This window comes from Anomaloglossus baeobatrachus, chromosome 7, assembly GCF_048569485.1.
Source record: "Anomaloglossus baeobatrachus isolate aAnoBae1 chromosome 7, aAnoBae1.hap1, whole genome shotgun sequence".
Lineage (NCBI taxonomy): Eukaryota > Metazoa > Chordata > Amphibia > Anura > Aromobatidae > Anomaloglossus > Anomaloglossus baeobatrachus.
This window is the reverse complement of record NC_134359.1, coordinates 250,055,311-250,077,788: the sequence shown is the minus strand read 5'-3', so window position 1 is coordinate 250,077,788 and position 22,478 is coordinate 250,055,311. Positions and strand designations below refer to the sequence as shown.

The following is a 22,478-nucleotide window of genomic DNA, read 5'->3' as shown; positions in this document are numbered from 1 at the left end:
CATAGTGCTGAGGGGTGGCACACAGCACTGGGGAGCACGGACAGCATAAGGGGGCACAGACAGCACTGACTGTGGCATGGACAGCACTGGTGGCAGCATGGACAGCATTAGGTGGTGCGGACAGCACTGGGGGGGCATAGACATCACCCAAGGGGTACAGACAGCACTAGGGGAGCACACACACAGTACTAGGGGTATACACTGTACTAGGGGTGTACTCACTGCATTAGGGGGTACACACTGCATTAGGGTGTACACACTGCATTAGGGGGTACACACTGCATTAGGGGGTACACACAGCATTAGGGGGTACACACAGCATTAGGGGGTACACACAGCATTAGGGGGTACACACAGCATTGGGGGGTACACACAGCATTGGGGGTACACACAGCACTGGGGGGGTACATAGCACTGGGGGGTACACACAGCATTAGGGGATACACAGCATTAGGGGGTACACAGCACTGGGAGGTACACACAGCACGAGGGGGTACACAGCACTGGGGGGTACACACAGCATTAGGGGTACACAGCATTGAGGGGTACACAGAGCACGAGGGAGTACACAGCACTTAGCGGGGGGGGGGGCAGCGATGGGTTGCGTACTCACAGTGAGGGGGAGGAGGAGTCACACACACAGCAGGTCCGGGAGGCTGGTAAGTCTGCTGCAGCTCTTCTGTGACATATCGCAGCGTGCTGCTTACCCCGCCCACCGTAGCACACTAGCACAGGCCGGGGTTAAGCCTAGAATGTATGGGCTACAGTCAGGTCCTGGAAGTCAGGATCTGGATAGAGCCCGTACATTCTAGCATCTACCCTCAAGGCATCAGGCAGTGAGATTTAAAGGGCCGGCAGCCGGGAAAAGCGCGGCTGCTGCCAGAGCACAGCGGTCCCTGGGAATGTGCCTGGGGGCCGCATAAAAAGTCGTCGCGGGCCGTATACGGCCCGCGGGCCGGAGGTTCCCCACCCCTGCTTTATGGCATACTCTATGGAGGTGCCACTGCCCAATACTAAGAATGGAGAGGTTGATGTCACATCTGTCAGAGTCCACAGACTCAAAAAGGTTGCCTCAGACAACCTGTGCAAGCCACTCCATCTGGCAGATTCCAAAAGGACCCTTACCTTCACCTTTAACCCTTGTACAAGAATCTGGGGTACACTGGATTGCTAATACTAATTCTTACAAATAATCTTGTTTTTTTATCTCTCAGGTTCTAAGTCACTTGACACCAACAGGAAAAGTGGTTGATGACAACATCCGAAGCCTCTTTTTTGGAGACTTTTTTAAGCCTGACAGTGACTCTAAAATATATGATGAAATAACAGACCTGAAACACTTAACGTCAGTCATGGAATATTACCTAGATGAATTTAATAATGTTAGCAAGGCTCCGATGTCTTTGGTAATGTTTAAGTTCGCCATCGAACACATCTCAAGAATCTGTCGGGTGTTGAAACAAGACAATGGTCATCTGCTGCTGGTTGGAATTGGGGGAAGTGGTAGACAGAGCGCTACCAAACTGGCCACCTTCATGAACGCGTTTGAGCTTTTTCAAATAGAAATAACTAAGAATTATACCATAAACGAATGGCGTGATGACGTCAAGAAAGTGATGCTACAAGCAGGGGTGGCTGGGAAGAACACAGTATTTTTGTTTTGTGACAATCAAATTAAAGATGAGGTGTTCGTTGAAGATATCAACATGTTATTAAACACAGGAGATGTCCCTAATATTTTCCCAGCAGATGAGAAAGCAGATATAGTTGAGAAAATGCAGTCCATTGCAAGAACGGAAGGGAAAAAGATTGAGGCTACCCCTATGGCTATGTACAACTACTTCATCGAGAGAGTCAAGGCTAATTTACACATTGTGTTGGGTAAGGAAACTCAAAGTTCAAGCCAGGCCTTCTTCTCCTTGCACTGTGACAACATCTTATGTTATTTTCCTTTCAGCAATGAGCCCCATTGGTGATGCCTTCCGAAACCGTCTGAGAATGTTTCCATCATTGATCAATTGTTGCACCATTGACTGGTTCCAGACTTGGCCAACTGATGCCTTAGAAATGGTGGCAAACAAGTTCTTAGAAGATGTGGATCTTGATGATGACATTAGGAAAGAGTAAGTGGTGCAAGTGGTTAAGGACGTTCTGTGGGTTACATAAACTATTTTCTTACACCCTTTTGAGGTCTGAAACATGTATGGCTTATTGCAGGCTATCAAGGTATTCTGAGTTGCCTTTTCACAACAGCTAGAGAGCCACAAATTGAAGAGCACGTCTTCCCATCATTACCTACACAATACTGCCACCAATAAACTAAAATCTGTGGATGCCCCATGCACTTCCCTCTATCCTGCAATATTTGACCAACCTGCCATTCACGATTCTTGCAACAACCTCCCTGCTCCAATGACATTGGCTGCTGTCACCAGGCACCCATGCATGGAGTCTATGGATAAGCTAGCGTTAGATGAGGCGGTGATGCCTGCTTTGCTAGGTGGTGCAGAGTTGCAATTGTCTTCCTTTACTGGATGGTGTACTTGCCATCCAACCAAGTTTATTAGTATTGTTGGGGATTGTGGTTCCACCAAGCCAGGTTGTGTATGTTTCTGATGACCAGGATTTTTACAGCTAGTCAGCAAGTGTAATTAGTTTTCCCTGCTATGACTAATAGGTCAACTCAACACCACACCCTATTTAAACTCCCAGGAGTTGCCAGATATTATTTGGTTAACTAAGGTTTGCTATACCTCTTGTTTTAGTCACAATCTGATTCAAGATCAAAACTTTAGCGGGCTTTACACACAACAACATCGCTAACGAGATGTCGTTGGGGTCACGGAATTCGTGACGCACATCCGGCCTCGTTAGCGACGTCGTTGTGTGTGAAACGCAGGAAAGACCGTTAACGATCAAAATTACTTACCAGATCGATGATCGTTGACCAGTCGTTCCTATCCCAATTATCGTTGCTGTTGCAGGACGCAGGTTGTTCGTCATTCCTGCGGCAGCACACATCACTATGTGTGACACCGCAGGAACGAGGAACATCCCTGTACCTGCGGCCACCCACAATGAGGAAGGAAGGAGGTGGACGGGATGTTCGGCCCGCTCATCTCCGCCCCTCCACTTCTATTGGGCAGCCGCTTAGTGACGCCGCTGTGACGCCGAACAAACTGCCCCCTTAGAAAGGAGGCGGTTCGCCGGCCACAGCGACGTCGCTAGGCAGGTAAGTATGTGTAACGGGTGTAAGCAATGTTGTGCGCCACGGGCAGCGATTTATCCGTGACACACAACCGACGGGGGCTAGTGGTTTCACCTGTGACATTGCTAGCGATGTCGCTGTGTGTAAAGCACGCTTTTTGTCTGATATTTGACTTCCTCCGATTTTGACCTTGGCTTCTTTGCCTATGTTCTGACTTTCCTCCTGGTATTTGACTCTGCCTGTTCCCCTTACTTTACTACATCTGCTAAATTTTTCCCATTTTTTATACTCCAGTTATTGGCTGTTTAATTTTGTTTCCAACCTCAAGCTAACTCCTTCAGCCAGCAGCTACTCTGTGAACAAAAACCAGGTGGACTGGTTGTAAGTCCAGATCCCAGCTGAAGAGGATTGGTGACTTTCTCTTATTAATGCAGCTTTCCTCACAAACTATCCATAAAAAGGCTGCTGATGGAGGAGAACATGACCAGACCGGTCTAACAGCCTCCACCATGATAGGAAGCACCTTTGACAGGTGTTCTTCTTCCATCACCTTTGGGATGGGTGGTTTTGTCTCCAAAAAGCTGGTGATACTTTGTAAGGCTAGTTTCGTCCGTGTTTTAGGTACGTGTGACATCCGTTTTTTACATGGATGCCACACGTACCCATGTTATTATTTGCTGTTACTCACACGTCCGTGTTTTCACACGGACCGTGTGACCCCTCATGGCCCTACACGCACACACGCAGGCATGTCCGTTTTTTCTCTGACAGCACGGATGTCACACGGATCGCACACTTATGTGATCCGTGTGACATCAGTGTGACACGTACCGGAGAAAACAGGGGTCTTTTTAATAAAAAGATTTTCTATATTTACCTCTCTCCAGTGATGCTGTCTCCGGCTCTGCTGCCTCCCGCTCCTGACCCCCGCTCATTATACTCACTGAATATTCAGTGCCCTGTGGAGCTGGAAAAGGGGACAGCGCTGGGGACTTCAGTGGTGAGGACCGCATCGCTGGATGAGTATACAGCAGTGTGTATGTGTGTGTGTGTGTGTGTGTGTGTGTGTGTGTGTGTGTGTGTGTGTGTCAGTGCATACATGCATGTGCGCTATGTGTGTGTATGTGCTCGGTGTATCCATGTGTGTCTGCTATGGGGGGTCATCAGGATGTCATCAGATTTCATTGTGAACTCCGATGACCTCCTGGATGTCACTCTGCTTGCAGAATACTCACCTGTCCCTGCGATGCTGTCCCCGGCGCTGTTCCCGCGCTGCTCCGGCTTCCAGTTTCTGAGTGCGGTGAATAATCTATGCATATAATGAGCGGGCGTCAGGAGCGGGAGACAGCAGGTAAATATGGAAAAAAAAAATTATTTCACAGACCAGTGTTTTCTCCGGTACCTGTCACATGTATGCAAACACGGATGTCACACGCGTGACACACGTATGACCATAACCATGCGTGTGACTGGTACCTGATTAAACACGGACGTCTGAAACCGACCTAACATGGAGGAGAGCACCCAGACATTAGTTAGGGATGGCATTGGCTTCCAAATAATAGGAAATTACCAGTTTTATTGTGTACTAATAAAAAGTAGGAAGTTTTGCTTTAAAATATAACATTTATTACAATAGTGAATAACAAATGTATGCCTGTTTCTACAATGTCTTAGGGTCGTTTCCATGTGCAAGCTTTTCCAAGAAAGTGTTAAAGAATTATCTGATAGCTACTATGGCACGCTGCGCAGACACAACTACGTTACACCAACCTCATACTTAGAGCTCATCCTTACCTTCAAGACACTGCTGAACAGCAAAAGACATGAAGTTGATACTATGAGGAACCGCTACCTTGTTGGTCTGGAGAAACTAGATTTTGCAGCCTCTCAAGTAAGTGCAAAATCAGGAGGAGGTCATTTATGGATAATTCCGGTACTACTATGTGAAGTCCTTGGATTATTGCTATGAATGTTATTCTCCGAGAGCCTAGTTGGCCTCATAAACTGAATGACCTCGGTTCTACTTTGTATCGTAAGGGAAATATGTGCCCGGCTTTGTATTATATTGCCTCTTCTCCTTGAGGACTATGAATGAAAACGAGAATTACCTTGGCTGTGGCGATTATACCTTTTTTGCAAGGACATCGCTACAATAGATAAAATAGTTTTCATTGCACCCTGTCCCTAGTGCTGTAGGCTTTGTCCAATTAGTGGTTAATGAAAGCATACCCTTCCCAAGAATGACATTGACGCTTATTACACACAGATTTTATAGGTTTGTTATGCAATAACTAGTTATTCAGGAAAGCCACTTATTGTCTACCTCAGCCCTATATATATATATATATATATATATATATATATATATATATATTGTTATTTTATCCAGTGCTATATCTGATTAATTGTAGATTAATTGTATTTAGAAATAAAGCAAAGGTAAAAAAATCGTGTTACAAGAAAAATTGTAAATTTCTGTCACAGGAGTGGGCCACCTAAGGGTGCTTTCACACATCCGGTTTTGCTGTCAGGCACATTTCACTTTGTGATCACTGATGCGACGGATCCGATAAAAAAAAATGGATCCGTTGTAGCAGTTTGTACAGAGAATCCAGCTGTGGCCGCGGGTAACCTGAGTGACGTCCCCGCTGACAGCGCAACTCACTTCAGTTGCTCTGTGGAGCTCACAGAGAGCGGTCGTGCTCTACGGCCGCTCCTGTCAGCTTCCGATGTAGCAGAGCTGAAAGCGTCGTAGGACCTCGTGTAGATTAAGTCAGACCTGGAGGGGTATTTGGGGATTAATAAAGTGGTGAAAGAGGGTGTTTTTATGTCTTTTATTTCAAATAAAGGATTTTTCGGTGTTTGTGTTTATTTACTTTTACTGCAGTTTAGTGATGGGGGCGTGTCTCATAGACACCTGCCATCACTAAGCTAGGACTTAATGGCATCCCATAACTGCCACTAAGTCCTTATTACCCCGCTTGCCACCGCATCAGAGCAATCAGGATGAGTCGAATAGAGTCCCGGGACTGTCGCATCTAATGGATGTGGCATTTCCAGGCAGCTGCTGGATGATATTTTTAGGCTGGGTGGCTCCCCATAACGTGGGGCTCCGCATCCTGAGAATACCAGCCCTTAGCTGAGTGGCTTTACCTTGGCTGGTGTCAAAATTGGGGGAGACCGCACGTCATTTTTTTTTAATTATTTATTTATTTTACTTCAAGATTTAGACCCACCCACCGGTGGCTGTGTTTGGTTGCAGTGAGACAGCTGTCAGTCAGCGTGGGGGCTAGTCTGACTGTAACCAATCATAGGCACCGGTGGGCGGGGACAGCAGGGAATGCGAACTGGAATAAAGAGCGGCTGGCATTTTCAAAGCAGGATAAGCCACGGGAGCTTTTTGACAGCTGTGCAGCACCACGCCGCGCCGGTGATCGGTGAGTATGAGAGAGGGGGTGAGATGGAGAGACCGACCGACAGACAGAGAGACCAAAATCGACAGAGAAAGAGAGAGACCGACATCGACAGACAGAGAGAGATATTTTCTAATCAGAAAGGAATTCACACATCTGAGCATGCTCAGTTAAAAAAACAAGACCCGTTGGTGGAATGCATTTTTTGCCGCATTACGACTGATCTGGCACCCATAGGCTTTCATTTTACAACACGCCACACGGCACCTGATCCGGCGCAGTGAGTTTTTTTGCCAGTGACAAAAAACGTTCCCTTGTCCGACTGCCTTTCCGGCAGTCGGACACAGAAATTTCACTGAATCCGACGCACACTGGATGAAACGCGATGCCATGCGGCACAATCCGGCACCACTACAAGTCTATGATGAAAAAATCGGATCTGGCAGCAACACACACTGGATCCAGTTTTTCCACAAATAGCCAGATTGTGCCTGATGGCAAAAACCGGATGTGTGAAAGCACCCTAAGCTGATCCTCAGACTGGGGATCCTGCGCTGTCCCTTATCTCAGAAGTACGCTTCATAGTAGCGATGTCTCAGTCACCAGTGTGACCCTAACTCCTGTCCAAGCCTGAGAATGCTTGCTGGCAGCGAATACAGACATTAACCCTCTGCTCCCCTAAGGAAAGGCAATACATATAAACTGCAGGGTTTCGAGGCAAAGAGATTTTGGCCCAAAACCTGTCACTAGTCTCTGGAACCAAGAGACAACCATGACAATTACATTCAGATAGGCCTGACAGACATAGAGGATCAACATAGAAATATAAATCTTTCCATCCCAAGAGCTGGATATACAGATGCATATGAAGAAAATGTAGGCTAAGTTCCCCCTACCAGGGTGTTAGTAGATTACATGATATTAGCTATCTTTTCTTTTCATATCTAGTATCTCTCCACACCTTGCTCTTAGGTCTCATTTAAACTATGATTGGAGAATGCTGATTAGAATCCTTTAAAAGTGCTGGAAGAGACAGTAAGCACAAATAGGGCCTTATTCTAGAACACTGTTAGCAAAGGTACTATAAGGGTAGACTCACCTGGTGTGGTTATGAGAGTCACAACCACTGTAATCGCGTAAATTCAGCAGCAGAACCCATGTGTTGATTGAGTTCAAATTTGGAGAGAAAAGAGTTAATTAACCGCGCTGCTGTAGAAAGGAGGATCCATGTAGAAGGGATTTTATTTGTCTACGCGTTTCAAAGCCCTATAGCTTCTTCCTCAGGACAAATCATATACCAACATATGATTTGTCCTGAGGAAGAAGCCATAAGGCTTTGAAACGTGTAGGCAGATAAAATAATTTCTTCTACATGGATACTCCTTTTATTTACACCACGGCCCCCCGAGGAAGCTAAACGAAACGTGCGCGTCGGGGCACGTTTTCAACTCTGGCATCCATCCCACCATGGGTGAGTGAATACTACCAGCGATTAGCTGAATATTAGACTGGGGGACATTTATGTTGATTGACTGCTACATTTGTTATGGCATGTCCCCAGTCTTTTTGTAGTAGTTAAGTCTACCTTTTCATTAATGTGCCTAATTGGAAACACAGAGTATCGATGTAAATTATATATATGCCTATTGATGGTTGTTGTAAATATAGGTGAATATTCTGTGATGCATTCTGGCCAATAGCTATGGTTATGTGGACCTCTAATTTCACCCCCATATTAGTGGTGATTGGACCATAGTAGTTCATTGTCAGGATCCCCTCTCTGTGTTTTACCTGTATGTTATGTACTTCATAATTCCCTGATATTATTTAGTCTTGTAGTTATGTAATCTTGTAATAAAAATCTTTTATATATTTGCAAGACATCAGTCTTTGATTCATCATAGTCATTGTTATTTGGACTATGATTCCCATGTTTTTCTTTGTTTAGTGACATGATATTGTGTTGGGTTTAGTCCCTTAATATGAGGCAATGGTCCTTTACTCTGTCCCTACTTGTTATATTTATGGATCCTCCTTTCTACAGCAGCGCTGTTAATTAACCCTTTTCTCTCCAAATTTGAACTGCATTAGAACCCTTTAAACAGGTCGGCAATCCCCAGATAAATGCTCGGTTGTTGTATGCAAGGATTTTTAAACTGGCTTAAAAATCATCGTCCTTAGCAGTACTTCGTCCCGTGCAAGTACAGGTGATGTGCTGCCAATAAAATGGTAGTCTATGCCCACCGAAAGATCATAATAAAGGAAACCAACCACCAGGACTTTGCTCTTCAAACTAGAGGCTTCTACCTCCTACCTCGATCTCCGGTGCCATTTTATTGAAGACACTGTGGAGACTAATATGAGCAGTGTTGGTGCATGTGTGGCGCCCCTGAACTTCAGGCACCACAGAGTATTACACCACTTTTCAGGGGTAATATCTATCCCGGGTCAGGAGGAGGTTGACCTGCCGGTGCCTTCACAAAACCACTCACACAACAGCAGATGCTTACTCACAAGGAGTTGGACTAGGGCAGACAGGGGAGCCAGCCATCACGAAGCATGGGACTTCCCCGGTCACTAGGACAACCACTGGGGGCAGGCACCATATGGGGTAGAAGTAGGCACAACCAACACACTTTAGGGAGAACCTTCCTGGTCACAGCTTCGGATAACACCTAGCACTGACAACTGGAGTTAGTGTTACTCTCTCTTCATGGGCCCGTGACTTGGAGCAGGAGGCTCGGCCCGGGTTCCGGATAGCAACCGAGGGACACCTCACTAAAAGACTTTCTTGGGCAGTGGCAGTGACCACTGACTATCCAGGATCGGCTGGAGCCCATCATGGCGGAGATCGGTACTCTGGGACAGCGCCTGAACTACTTGTGAGTAAAAAGACTTGGATCCGCAGCCCCTGCCTTTGCCTCTCCTTTACCGGCGCCGTCCACCAGCGCTGCTGCTTCAATGGGGACTACCACTACCCCTGCCATCCTCCCGGGGTAATCCCGCTCCACCTGTGGGGAGCGACACCATCCCAGCTGCACTTAACATCTGCCCCGGTGAGAGACCCTGCAGCGGTGGCCCCCATCCCTGGATGCGTACCACAGGTGGAGTCACGATCATCTAATAGACTTTCCTAAACCTCCAACTACTACCTCCATTCTCCCTGCCACCCTCCAATCCTCCTTCCTGTACGCCTCAGGGTAACGGAACTCGGCCAGGCCACTCCATGACGACGCAGAGGATCTACACCCCCGACCCGGCAACGAGTAGGCTAAAACACCTGCCCCGTTGGGCGCTACACATGCACAGATTGAATAATTTTTTCATCAGCGCATGCGCCGCTCATAGTAATCTCCACAGTGTCCTTAGTAAAATGGCTCTGGAGATCGTGGTACGCGCATGCGCTGATTCTGTTGTCTTTTTATTCAAGACAATGTCAGAATAGCAATGCACACACGCCATCAACAGTAGTAGTAATGGCAGCGGCGGCACAAAATTTAACGAAAGAAAAGAAGGCAAAGCAGGAGGAGGAATCATTACAGAGGACCCGACCCACAGACTCCTTTCCCGATGCTCAAGGCTGTGCATAAATTAGGTCATTTCTGAAGATATGAACAAAGATTATTCTGCAATCACACCTCGGAGTTCTCAACTAAAGATATAGTTTCAATCAGCATCCTAGAGCCATTAGGGTATAGTATATAGGATGAAAAGGTGGTTATTTGTTCCCTTTAAACTTTGTTCTGTGCACATAAAATTTTGGTTGGCCTGTCTAAACAGCCACTAAGCGATTAACAATTGGCTTTAAGGGCCCACTCACACTTGCGCTATTTTGACGCAAACGGAATCCGTCACAAATGTAGTACAGTTCATTTATTTACAGTGGAAGCGCGACATCGTGTGGACACAAGCGGGTACTGCATGACACACACACGCGCCATAGTAACGCGCTTCCACTGTAAATAAATGAACTGTACTACATTAGTGACGGATTCCGTTTGCGTCAAAATAGCGCAAGTGTGAAACTAGACTTATACAGCCGATCTGCAGTCATCTAACAGCCACAGTCAACACATCTCAGCCCAGCATTAGATGCCAGATTACACGTAATTTACAGTCTTGCTTGTTCATAGACTCTTCCTTTGGTTGTTTACATCAAAAAGGTATATGATGTCATGTGTAACATCTCAAGATTTCATATGGGACTACAAGGGTTTTTAGAAAAAAATCCCTGTCTACCAATGAAGTATGTGTGCCTTACTCAACCTCCCTGGGTCCAGCGCTGATTCTCCACCGCTGCTCCCATTGTCTATTATTGTCTGCAGCGTTGACACCGTTACAGCCAATAACTGAGCTTGGCGACTCTGGATGAGTAGACGGCACAAGCGTATTGATTGCTTGCAGCGTTGTCGACAGGACATCAGCACTGCAGACAATAACAGACACCCGGAGGCCGGAGAAGTGACGGAGACTCAGCGCTGAACCTTGGGAGGGTGAGTAAAGCACAATTTGTTTTTCTGAAACAGGAAACCCCCCCCTTATTACTTGCTGGGGCATCAAAGAAAGAACTTGTGACCATGTTAATTTCTGCATGGGGTCACCCAGAGAAGAAGATGATGTTAGAACATCTTGTATAATGCGCTAAAAAAGAAGCCGGAATTACGTGGATTTGTTTCTTGTGTGGCAAGTTTGGGTACAGTGTGACAGATATAATCTTTTGCTTGCCTTAGTTTACTTGCCTTTTTATTAATTCTCTGTAAACTGACCTAGATTTCTCGATGTGTTTATTATTCCCCGGTATATTTGTTTTGCGCACTTGTTAAACTCTTAATCTTCTAAAATTAGATATAAAAAGAAAGCCCTTTTCATGTGTAAATGACGGTGTGAAGAATAAGCGAGAGGTGGCTGTTCCGCTCCTCTTCGTTACGTTGTTTTCTTATCCGGAGTTTAATAAGATTTAATGATTCCCATTGTGGCAGAGTCTGTTGAGTCAAACAATTGCTGCCATAATTATTGCTTCTCTTCATGTAATTTGCATTAGGTCTCAGTTATGCAGAAAGAGCTTACCGCGCTTCAACCAGAATTGATTAAAACTTCAGCCGAAACGGAGAAGATGATGATTAAAATAGAATCGGAGACGGTGGAAGTTGACGCTAAGAGAGAACTAGTGTCGGCCGATGAAAGGGTGGCCAACGAGGCGGCCGCGGCTTCTCAGGCGATTAAGGTAACCCCTGAGTTTTGTAAAGACTTCCGGGAACTCCTCTGTAATAACTACAGGTCCATTTTGTGCTAACGATCGCAACGTAAATAGGCTATTTGCGTACCTTTGCTTGCTACATCTGTAGCTACTAATGGTTAAAACATACAAGTGTTTCTGATCACCTGGTGAGGTGGATTCTCAAAGCTCAAGGTCCAGGTGGGCACATGGACCATGGGCATTGTGTTTGCAAACAGTAAAGGCACGTGGCAAACAAGGACTATAAGCAATGGAGCCCACAGTCAGACAGGACACCGGAAAGGAGGTATGGAGCAGGCAGTAAAATCACTGGAGGCTGCAAATAGGATACCGGAAAGGAGGTATGGATCAGGTAGTAGAAACACTGGAAGCAGCAGGCAGACAGGAGACAAGAATGGAGGTATGGAGCAGGTAGTAGAAGCAATGGAGGCCGCAGGCAGAAAGGACACAGGAAAGGAGGTATAGAGCAGGCAGTAGAATCACTGGAGGCCACAGGCTGACAGGAGATAGTAAAGGAGGCATGGAGCAGGTAGTAGAAGCACTGAAGGCCACAAGCAGACAGGACACCGGAAAGGAGGTGTGGAGCAGGTAGGAGAAGCACTGAAGGCCACAAGCAGACAGGACACCGGAAAGGAGGTATAGAGCAGGTAGTAGAAGCACTGGAGGCCACAGGCAGACAGGACACCGGAAAGGAGGTATAAAGCAGGTAGTAGAAGCACTGGAGGCTGCAAATAGGACACTGGAAAAGAGGTATGGAGCAGGTAGGAGAAGCACTGAAGGCCACAAGCAGACAGGACACTGGAAAGGAGGTATAGAGCAGGTAGGAGAAGCACTGGATTCACCATATAGAAAATATCTATATGGAAACATTTACTAATTTCAGAAGTAATTAGCATGATACAGAAACAGAATAAAAAAGGTGCCCTGGAATACCATCCATTAGATGTATGCCTAATGATAAAAAATGATGTAAATGGAAAAAACAAAATCCTTTAAACTAATGTGCAAATGAGCTTCACACCCTTCAGTAAGGTTGTAAACAGTATTGTCTCACAGAGACAGTGCATAGTAAATCATAATTTCCAAGAAGTGTGAAGACTATCACATATATACACAGCATGGTAGTATAAAATGTACCATATTTCCCCAAAAATAAGCCCTAGCAGGATTTTTCCAGCCTTTTTGGAGTAGGCTTGAAGATAAGTCCTACTCCAAAACTAAGCCTTAGGCTATGTGCGCACGTTGCGTAAAAACATGCAGTTACGCTGCGCTTTGTAGCACAGCGTAACTGCATGCGTCCTGCGTCCCCTGCACAGTCTATGGAGACTGTGCAGGGGCCGTGCGCACGTGGCGTTTAAGAGCGCAGCGCTTCGGCTACTGCCGAAGCGCTGCGCAAAAAGAAGTGACATGTCACTTCTTTCCTGCACTTTGCCGGCAGCTCCTGCTCTGTCTATGGCAGGAGCTGCAGGCAGAGCGCATGGAATCGGCGCTCACTACGGACATTTCTGCAGCGATCTAAAGCGCACATGTGCTCTTCAGATCGCTGCAGAAATTTCTGCAGGGCTTGTACGCAACGTGCGCACATAGCCTCAGTTGTATACTCAAACTAACTGTATCCTGAAATAGGGCTTGTGTAGCCCTGTTTCAGGATTAGAGATAAGAGGACAAGAGTTTTTTTAGTGCAAAAAGATTACAAAATTTTATTAGACATAGTGGGGAAAGTATCCAAACAGTCATTAAAAACAGATTAAAACATTAATGACGGATTACCCCCACATAGGACATGGTACAAAGATTAAGGTGTATACATATATGGCATGTGGGTAAAGCATACTCAATTGTGCAGAGACAACATGTGGGTATTATCTAACAATCTGCCAAACACTTTGTAATCACCCTGCCAGACAGAATTACTGCAGTATTAAGCATATAGCACATAGATTAAGGTGTATACATATGAGGCATGTGGGTATAGCACACTCAATTGTACAAAGGCAACATATAGATATTACCTAATAATCTGCCAAACACTTTATGATCATACCGCCAGACAGGGTTGCTGCAGTATTAAGCACAGCTGTGATTGAATTAAAGACCCCACTAGAGAACCTGCACAAGTAACTACCAATACCAATAGTGCCCTGTATCAGTCCGACCTGATGAAGATTATTTATTTCTAATATAGAAACGTACGTAGGTCTTCCAGAGGCTCTACTATTGGCGGAGCTCCCCTCTTTACTTGGTCGGACTGATACAGGGCACTATTGGTATTGGTAGTTACTTGTGCAGGTTCTCTAGTGGGGTCTTTAATTCACATGGGGATCTCACCACTACCTAAGATGGCCGCGCGGGCTTCGCATGCCCTGTGCTGCCTGCAGACGCGCGCGCACTGAGGAGCTCCGCTCGGCGGGAGATGACGTTCCCTTTGTGAGCGTCACTTCCGCCGGGAGACCCGGAAGTGACGCGCGTGGTGCGGGCATAGTCACAGCGCATGCGGCATTTAGACGGCGGTCATTTGGAGACAATTATGGTGGGTATATATACATGGGACACACTATACTGGGTCACATCGCCCCCCGAGGAAGCACTATAAGCGAAACGCGTCGGGACGTTCCTCCCTCTTCTTTACCGGACCCTGGACACAGCTACTATATAGGCACTTAATATGGGTAAGCAGTTGCTCTAATTCATGCACAACCCATGGGTTCCTTTGTGTGTTATACTTTCTGGTGGGCCTCACTATGAGACTTTACCCTATGGATTGCGCAGTATGTTTGCCTATATAGAACATTTGATTAATGCTGTTTGGGTCCCTGGAAGGGTGATCTCTGCTAGTTCTTTAACTCTTCACTGCTATATACTTTCATGAATCCAGTTTTTTAATAACAGTACCCCTATTTATATGTGAATTATTTGTAATAAATATCTGTTTATTTACGTGGGTGTACTAGTCATTTTTTGGAACTATGTTTGGCCATATGAAACTCAGCCTTCTATATTTATTCATTGTTATTTTGAGTGGCCTTCTACATTGTACTGAATTTCCATCTGTTACCCTATCTATTTGTACAAGTATGAGATTTGTACACTTCTGGCCACATTCTGATATGATGTGTCCAGCCTCAGTCAATTCATTTTCATTGAGCATGTCTGTTCGGCACGTGACCAAATCTATGTAAACCGCATTCTTGCAGCTTCATAACCTCCCACTATCACCGCCGGCACCAGAGAATCCTGACAGCGTGCAGAGTGCACACTGTGAGATTCAGAAGGTTGCAGTCACATAGAGTGACTCAAGGAGTGGCTGCAGACTCATCACAAATTTGGACAACCCCTTTAATGCTCCTAACAACATAAATAAAAACTTAGTAACCGTTACCTTGTCAGACGCCACAAGACTTTATTAAAGAGTTTGTCCACTACTTTAACATTAATGACTAGTGATGAGCGAGCATGCTTGTTACTACTCGGTACTCGCACGAGTATCACTGTACTCGGGCTACTCGGCGGGGACCGAGTAATCTCGCGATACTCGTGCTGTACTCGTGGTCTTCATCCCTGCATGTTGGCGCTCTTTTGAGAGCCAGCCCTCATGCAGGGATTGGCTGGCAGACCACTGCAATGCCACAGCCCTGTTAGTTGTGGAATTGCAGTGATTGGCCGGCCCGCACAGCGTGACCGAGCCTTTATACCGGCGGGCGCGCTGTGCTCTGCTCACAGCCATCCAGACAGTCAGTGCAGGGAGAGTGTTGCTGCTTCAGGGAAAGGTTTGCGGCCCTTTATAGTTAGTTCCGGAGCAGGGCTGCAAACAGTGTGACCAGAAGTCCTTCTCAGGACATACAATAAGTTGTATACAGGCAGGCAGGGTATAGCCAGGTCGGAGTACAGTAGCAGAGTCCTTCTCAGGACTATTGTTGCTATATACAGGCAGGGTATAGCCAGGTCGGAATACAGGCTAGTGACCAGAAGAGTCCTTGTCAGGACTATTGTAGCAGTATACAGGCAGGCAGGCAGGGTATATAGCCATTCCTAGTGGTGACCGTATACCAGCCTTCATCATATCTGGGGCTGGTGTACACAGTCTAAAACAGTCCAGATAGTGTCAGACTTCTCAGTAATTGTCGCTCCTAAAAACCTGTTAGGTTCTTATTGCGTCCGTGCTTGCATTTAAAAACCGCACGTGTGTGCCTGTCGGTGGCAGCGTACAGGTGCACGTTTTGCACAAACTATTATATAACGCACAAGTCTAGTGTATAATACACGTCAGTCAGCAGTGTCTGATAGTGTCAGACTTCTCAGTAATTGTCGCTCCTAAAAACCTGTTAGGTTCTTATTGCGTCCGTGCTTGCATTTAAAAACCGCACGTGTGTGCCTGTCGGTGGCAGCGTACAGGTGCACTTGTGTGCGTTTTTCACAAACTATTATATAACACACAAGTATAGTGTATAATACACGTCAGTCAGCAGTGGCTGATAGGGTCAGACTTCTCAGTAATTGTCGCTCCTAAAAACCTGTTAGGTTCTTATTGCGTCCGTGCTTGCATTTAAAAACCGCACGTGTGTGCCTGTCGGTGGCAGCGTCAGGCTCCATATTGTCCCTGGATAGAGATGTGCATGAGGGCTTCAAAACATTGTTCCCATTGCAAAGGAGCGGGGCTCCTGTCGTTGTAATGCCCATTCTGAAAGAATGGGCGAAAAAATTTACCACTGGGGGTATACCTGAAACAACGGCCTAACTATTGTAACGGTCATCATGATGGCACATGAGGAGAAGGAGGAGCAGTCCAGCGATTAGCCAAAGTCCAAAAGTGTGTTACCATGGGTGAGTGGAGGTACATGGCAAATTCCGGTTACAAACTTTAAATTCCGCTGTCATTTGCTGGTGGTGTGGTGAAGTCTGGCCCAATCCAACCCTTGTTCATCTTGATCAGAGTCAGCCTGTCAGCATTTACAGTTGACAGGCGGGTGCGTTTATCTGTAATGATTCCACCTGCGGCACTAAAAACACGCTCTGACAAAACGCTAGCGGCAGGGCAGGCCAGGACTTCCAAGGCGTAGAGAGCCAATTCATGCCACGTGTCCAGCTTGGATATCCATTAATTGTAAGGCACAGAGGAATGTCGGAGTACAGTTGTTTGATCTGCAAGGTACTCCTTGAGCATCTGGGCAAACTTAGGATTTCTTGTGGCACTACCCCGCACCTCAGGGGCTGTGGTATGTGAGGGGCTGAGAAAACTGTCCCACATCTTAAAGACTGTTCCCCTACCTCTGGCGGATTGGACTTGTGCCCTTCTCGGCTGTACGCCTTGGTTGTCCACTGATTCCTGACCTATGCCGCTAGCGTTTTGTGAGGGGAATGCTTTGCCTACTTCCGTGACTATGGCCTTCTGGAACTGCTGCATTTTGCCTGACCTCTCCGCCTCGGGAATAAGAGACATAAAGTTCTCCTTTTAGCGTGGGTCTAACAGTGTTACCAACCAGTAATGATTGTCGGCCAAGATGTTCTTAACGCGAGGGTCACGAGACAGGCAGCTTACCATAAAGTCAGCCATGTGTGCCAGACTCTTAACAGCCATCACTTCAGTATCCTGACCAACACGATGACTGAACATGCTGTCCTCCTCCTCCACCTCCTCCTCCTCCTCATCATCTACCCTGTCCTCTGGCCAGCCACGCTGAACCGAGGATATGACTGCATGTCATATCCTCAATTTGGCCAGAGAGTTGCTCCATGTCTTCATCCTCCTCCTCGTCATAGTCCTCCACTGCACATTGTGATGAGACGAGGCTGGGCTGTATGTTATCACCCACACCCACTACTGTTTCTTGCTCAAACTCATCGCGCTCCGCCTGCAATGCATCATGGTTGTTTTTTGAGCAGAGACCATTTTAGAAGGCAGAGAAGCGGTATGGTGACGCTAATAATGTCGTCATCGCCGCTCACCATCTTGGTGGAGTCCTCAAAGTTTTGGTGGATGGTACATAGGTTGGACATCCATCTCCACTCCTCAGGTGTTATGTGTGGAGTTTGACCCATTTCCCGACGGCTTAGGTGATGCAGGTACTCAACAACTGCCCTCTTCTGCTCACATATCCTGACCAACATGTGCAGAGTTGAATTCCAACGCGTGGGGACATCACACACCAGTCTGTGAGCCGGAAGATGCAAATGGCGCTGAAAGCCGGCAAGGCCGGCTGAAGCAGTAGGTGACTTTCGAAAATGTGCAGACAGGCGGCGAACGTTTACCAGCAGATCAGACAGCTCTGGGTATGACTTTAGAAACCGCTGAACCACGAGGTTGAGCACATGGGCCACGCATGGAACATGTGTCAGCTGGCCTCGCCTCAAAGCCGCCACCAGGTTCCGGCCATTGTCACACACAACTTTTCCTGGCTTTAGGTTCAGAGGTGTGAGACAGTGATCTGCCTGCTGTTTCAGAGCTGTCCACACCTCTTCTGCATTGTGGGGTTTGTCACCTATGCAGATTAGCTTCAGCACAGCCTGTTGCCGCTTTGCCGAGGCAGTGCTGCAGTGCTTCTGTGTCGCCCTGGACAAGCCAGGGGCCACAGAGCACAACACTTACACATCCCACACTCCCTGCAGGCATATCATAGTCAAAACACAAAATCCTTGTTGCCTTCCCCAGGGGCTGTTGTCCACACCAGGGGGTGGAGCCAGGCGGTTGGTCTCCACCCACCAAGGAGGAGGGAAAACACAGGCAGTGAGAGTTAAGCTAAGGAAGTGGAAGGAGGAAAGTAGTAGAGAGGAGAAAAGTGACAGCAAAGAGCCTGAAGTTGGTCCGGGTGTGTGGCCCGGACAGGACAGCAAGGTTGGCAGGATGTGGTGACCGTCTGCAGTGGAGGCCGATTGGAGTCTGCCGTAAGGACCGTGGACGGGTGGTGACCCGGCCGTACCGGACCGGTATACAAAGAGAAGCCAGCACCATTGGCAGGGGCCTTTCGGATCCCGGCAAGGCTTGGTGTCGCCGTGAATTTGCCAAATCCGTTAGTGAAGGGGACCTCAGGGTTTCCAAACAGCCAAGTCCCGATAGAAGGCAACCGTCCAACCGTGAAGGGGAGACACCGCCACCGCCAAGGGCAACCGTCTCCCAGGGCCAGCGCCTGTGGGCAAAAGGGGCTCCTCCGGCCCATATCCAGGTCGGGGAGCGGGTTACCGGTGGGAAACCATCACTACCAACACTGAACTTAGGTGCAGGGAGAGACAGTCATCACTAACCTGCAGGGAGGAACAACCGCAGCCGTCCGAGGGACCCGTCCATCCAGCCACTTGTTTTACCATGAATTATGTCATCATCATTGGGCTGAGTGAGTACCTCCGTGCCGTGCGGCACAGAGCTGCCCCTGCGACCCTGCACCTCATCAGGCCCCGCAACCCGCCTGTCATCCATCTCTACCCCATCACCGGGCCCCGGGACAACCAACCCCCCTACCCACGGAGGGGAGAAATAACAACAAAGCTGCTCCCTGTCACAGGCTCTCGAGTTCCCCGTCCAGAGCAGCGTTGGTGTCCACACAATCACCACAACCGTGGGTGGCGTCACGGACAATATCCCCAAAACCCAAACGACCCCTTTTCACTCACGGGCGATGAGCGCCGCTCGAGTCCCCGGGATCCGGCCATCGCTCGAGCCACTGAGCAGCAGCAGCCGTAGAGCAGCGGCAGCCGGACCCGAGCAGTGGGAGATCGCAGCGTCCCCTCCTCCGCCCGCGACACTTCCAGCTTGGGACTGGTGTGGAGGGTAAAGTGGATGAGGATGCGCAGGAGGAGGAGGAGGCTGAGGAGCATGACATTCTGGAGCTGTAGAGTGTGGGTGAAACCCTGACTGAGGTAGGGCCTGAAAAACTTGGTGTGTGAAGGACGTGTTCCGTCCCTCGCTCAGACTGGGTCCCAGCTTCCACAATATTAACCCAGTGTGACGTCAACGAGATGTAGCGGCCTTGCCCACATGCACTTGTCCACGTGTCTGTGGTTAGGTGGACTTTGGCTGAAACAGCGTTGTTGAGGGCACGTGTGATGTTTTGTGACATGTGGTTATGCAATGCGGGGACGGCACACCGGGAGAAATAGTGGCGGCTGGGGACCGAGTAACGTGGGACAGCTGCCACCATCAGGTCGCGGAATGCTTCTTTCTCAACCAGCCTAAAAGGCAACATTTCCAGCGCAAGCAGTCGCGAAATGTTAGCATTTAGAAGTGTGGCATGTGGGGCGTTGGCAGTGTATTTGCGCTTGCGTTCAAAGGTTTGCTGAATGGATAACTGAACGCTGCGCTGGGACAAGGACGTGCTTGATGATGGTGTTATTTCTGCGTGGGCAACTGCAGGTGCAGGGCCGGAGGAGGCTTGTTCGCGGGCAGCATGGACAGGGGATTGGCTCGCATGCACAACAAGCGAAGACGTAGCAGTGACATCAGCAAGCACTGCTCCTCGACTCTGTTGTACATCCCACAAAGTCGGGTACTTGGCTGACATGTGCCTGATCATGCTGGTGGTGGTCAGGCTGCTAGTTTTTGTACCCCTGCTGATGCTGGCACGGCAGGTGTTGCAAATGGCCTTTTTAGAATCATCTGGAGCCAACTTAAAAAACTGCCAGACTCGGGAAGACCTAACATTTGTACAGGCACCTTGTGTCGTGTTTTTCCGGGGAACAGTTGCCTGACGTCTGCCTGGGGCCACCACCCTGCTTCTTACTGCCTGTTGGGATGCTACGCCTCCCTCCCCCTGTGCACTGCTGTCCTCGCTCTGCATATCCTCCTGCCAGGTTGGGTCAGTTACTGGATCATCCACCACGTCGTCTTCCTCTTCCGCACCCTGCTCCTCCTGACCTCCTGACAATTGTGTCTCATCATCGTCCACCCCTTGTTGAGACACGTTGCCAACTTCGTAAGAACGTGGCTGCTCAAATATTTGGGCATCTGTACATACAATCTCGTCATGGCCCACTTCAACAGGAGCTGGCGAGAGGCCAGAATGTGTGAATGGAAACGTGAACGAACAGCTCTTCCGAGTGTCCAAGTGTGGGATCAGTAATGTCCGTGGACGTGTACTCGGCCTGGTGGTAGGAAGGAGGATCAGGTTCTGAAATGTGCGGTGCAGTATCACGGCTACTGACACTTGACCGTGTGGAAGACAGAGTGTTTGTGGTGGTGCCAATCTGACTGGAAGGATTATCCGCTATCCAACTAACAACCTGTTGACACTGGTCTTGGTTCAAGAGCGGTGTACTGCTGCGGTCCCCAAGAATTTGGGACAGGATGTGCGAGCGAGTAGATGTGGCCCTTTGTTGTGGCGAAATTAGAGCTTGCACACGACCTCGGTCTCTGCCTGCACCACCATCACGTCCACTTCCTTGTTCGTTGACAACGCCCTTGCGCATTTTGCAATGCTGTGCTGATGTGTATTCACTAGACTTGTGCGTTATATCCAAGTTTTTGCAAAACGCACACAAGTGCAGCGGAAAGCTGCCACCAACAGGCACACACGTGCGGTTTTTAAATGCAAGCACGGAGGCACTAAGAACCTAACAGGTCTCTATCCAGGGACAACGTGGAGCCTCCCAATTTTTGGCTGCCCTGCCAAAGGGCTATACTACAATAGACCCACTTCCTTACAATAGGCACTTCAGGTTTACAGGCCCTCATGCACATCTCTATCCAGGGACAATGTGGAGCCTCCCAATTTTTGGCTGCCCTGCCAAAGGGCTATACTACAATAGACCCACTTCCTTACAATGGGCACTTCAGGTTTACAGGCCCTCATGCACGTCTCTATCCAGGGACAACGTGGAGCCTCACAATTTTTGGCTGCCCTGCCAAAGGGCTATACTACAATAGACCCACTTCCTTACAATGGGCACTTCAGGTTTACAGGCCCTCATGCACATCTCTATCCAGGGACAATGTGGAGCCTCCCAATTTTTGGCTGCCCTGCCAAAGGGCTATACTACAATAGACCCACTTCCTTACAATGGGCACTTCAGGTTTACAGGCCCTCATGCACATCTCTATCCAGGGACAATGTGGAGCCTCCCAATTTTTGGCTGCCCTGCCAAAGGGCTATACTACAATAGACCCACTTCCTTACAATGGGCACTTCAGGTTTACAGGCCCTCATGCACATCTCTATCCAGGGACAATGTGGAGCCTCCCAATTTTTGGCTGCCCTGCCAAAGGGCTATACTACAATAGACCCACTTCCTTACAATGGGCACTTCAGGTTTACAGGCCCTCATGCACGTCTCTATCCAGGGACAACATGGAGCCTCACAATTTTTGGCTGCCCTGCCAAAGGGCTATACTATAATAGACCCACTTCCTTACAATGGGCACTTCAGGTTTACAGGCCCTCATGCACATCTCTATCCAGGGAAAATGTGGAGCCTCCCAATTTTTGGCTGCCCTGCCAAAGGGCTATACTACAATAGACCCACTTCCTTACAATGGGCACTTCAGGTTTACAGGCTCTCATGCACATCTCTATCCAGGGACAATGTGGAGCCTCCCAATTTTTGGCTGCCCTGCCAAAGGGCTATACTACAATAGACCCACTTCCTTACAATGGGCACTTCAGGTTTACAGGCCATCATGCACGTCTCTATCCAG

At 48.1% G+C, this 22,478-nt stretch overlaps 1 protein-coding gene across 1 annotated transcript in view; it reads left to right on the top strand.

The window, feature by feature from the left end:
* The window catches only part of DNAH3 (dynein axonemal heavy chain 3), a 594,186-nt gene that overhangs the window by 479,150 nt on the left and 92,558 nt on the right, over positions 1 to 22,478 (top strand). The window contains exons 47-50 of the mRNA XM_075319752.1: positions 1,215 to 1,881; positions 1,958 to 2,123; positions 4,886 to 5,102; positions 11,666 to 11,848. Of these exons, the coding sequence (XP_075175867.1) occupies positions 1,215 to 1,881; positions 1,958 to 2,123; positions 4,886 to 5,102; positions 11,666 to 11,848 (1,233 nt within the window). The remainder of the gene's footprint in view (positions 1 to 1,214; positions 1,882 to 1,957; positions 2,124 to 4,885; positions 5,103 to 11,665; positions 11,849 to 22,478) is intronic.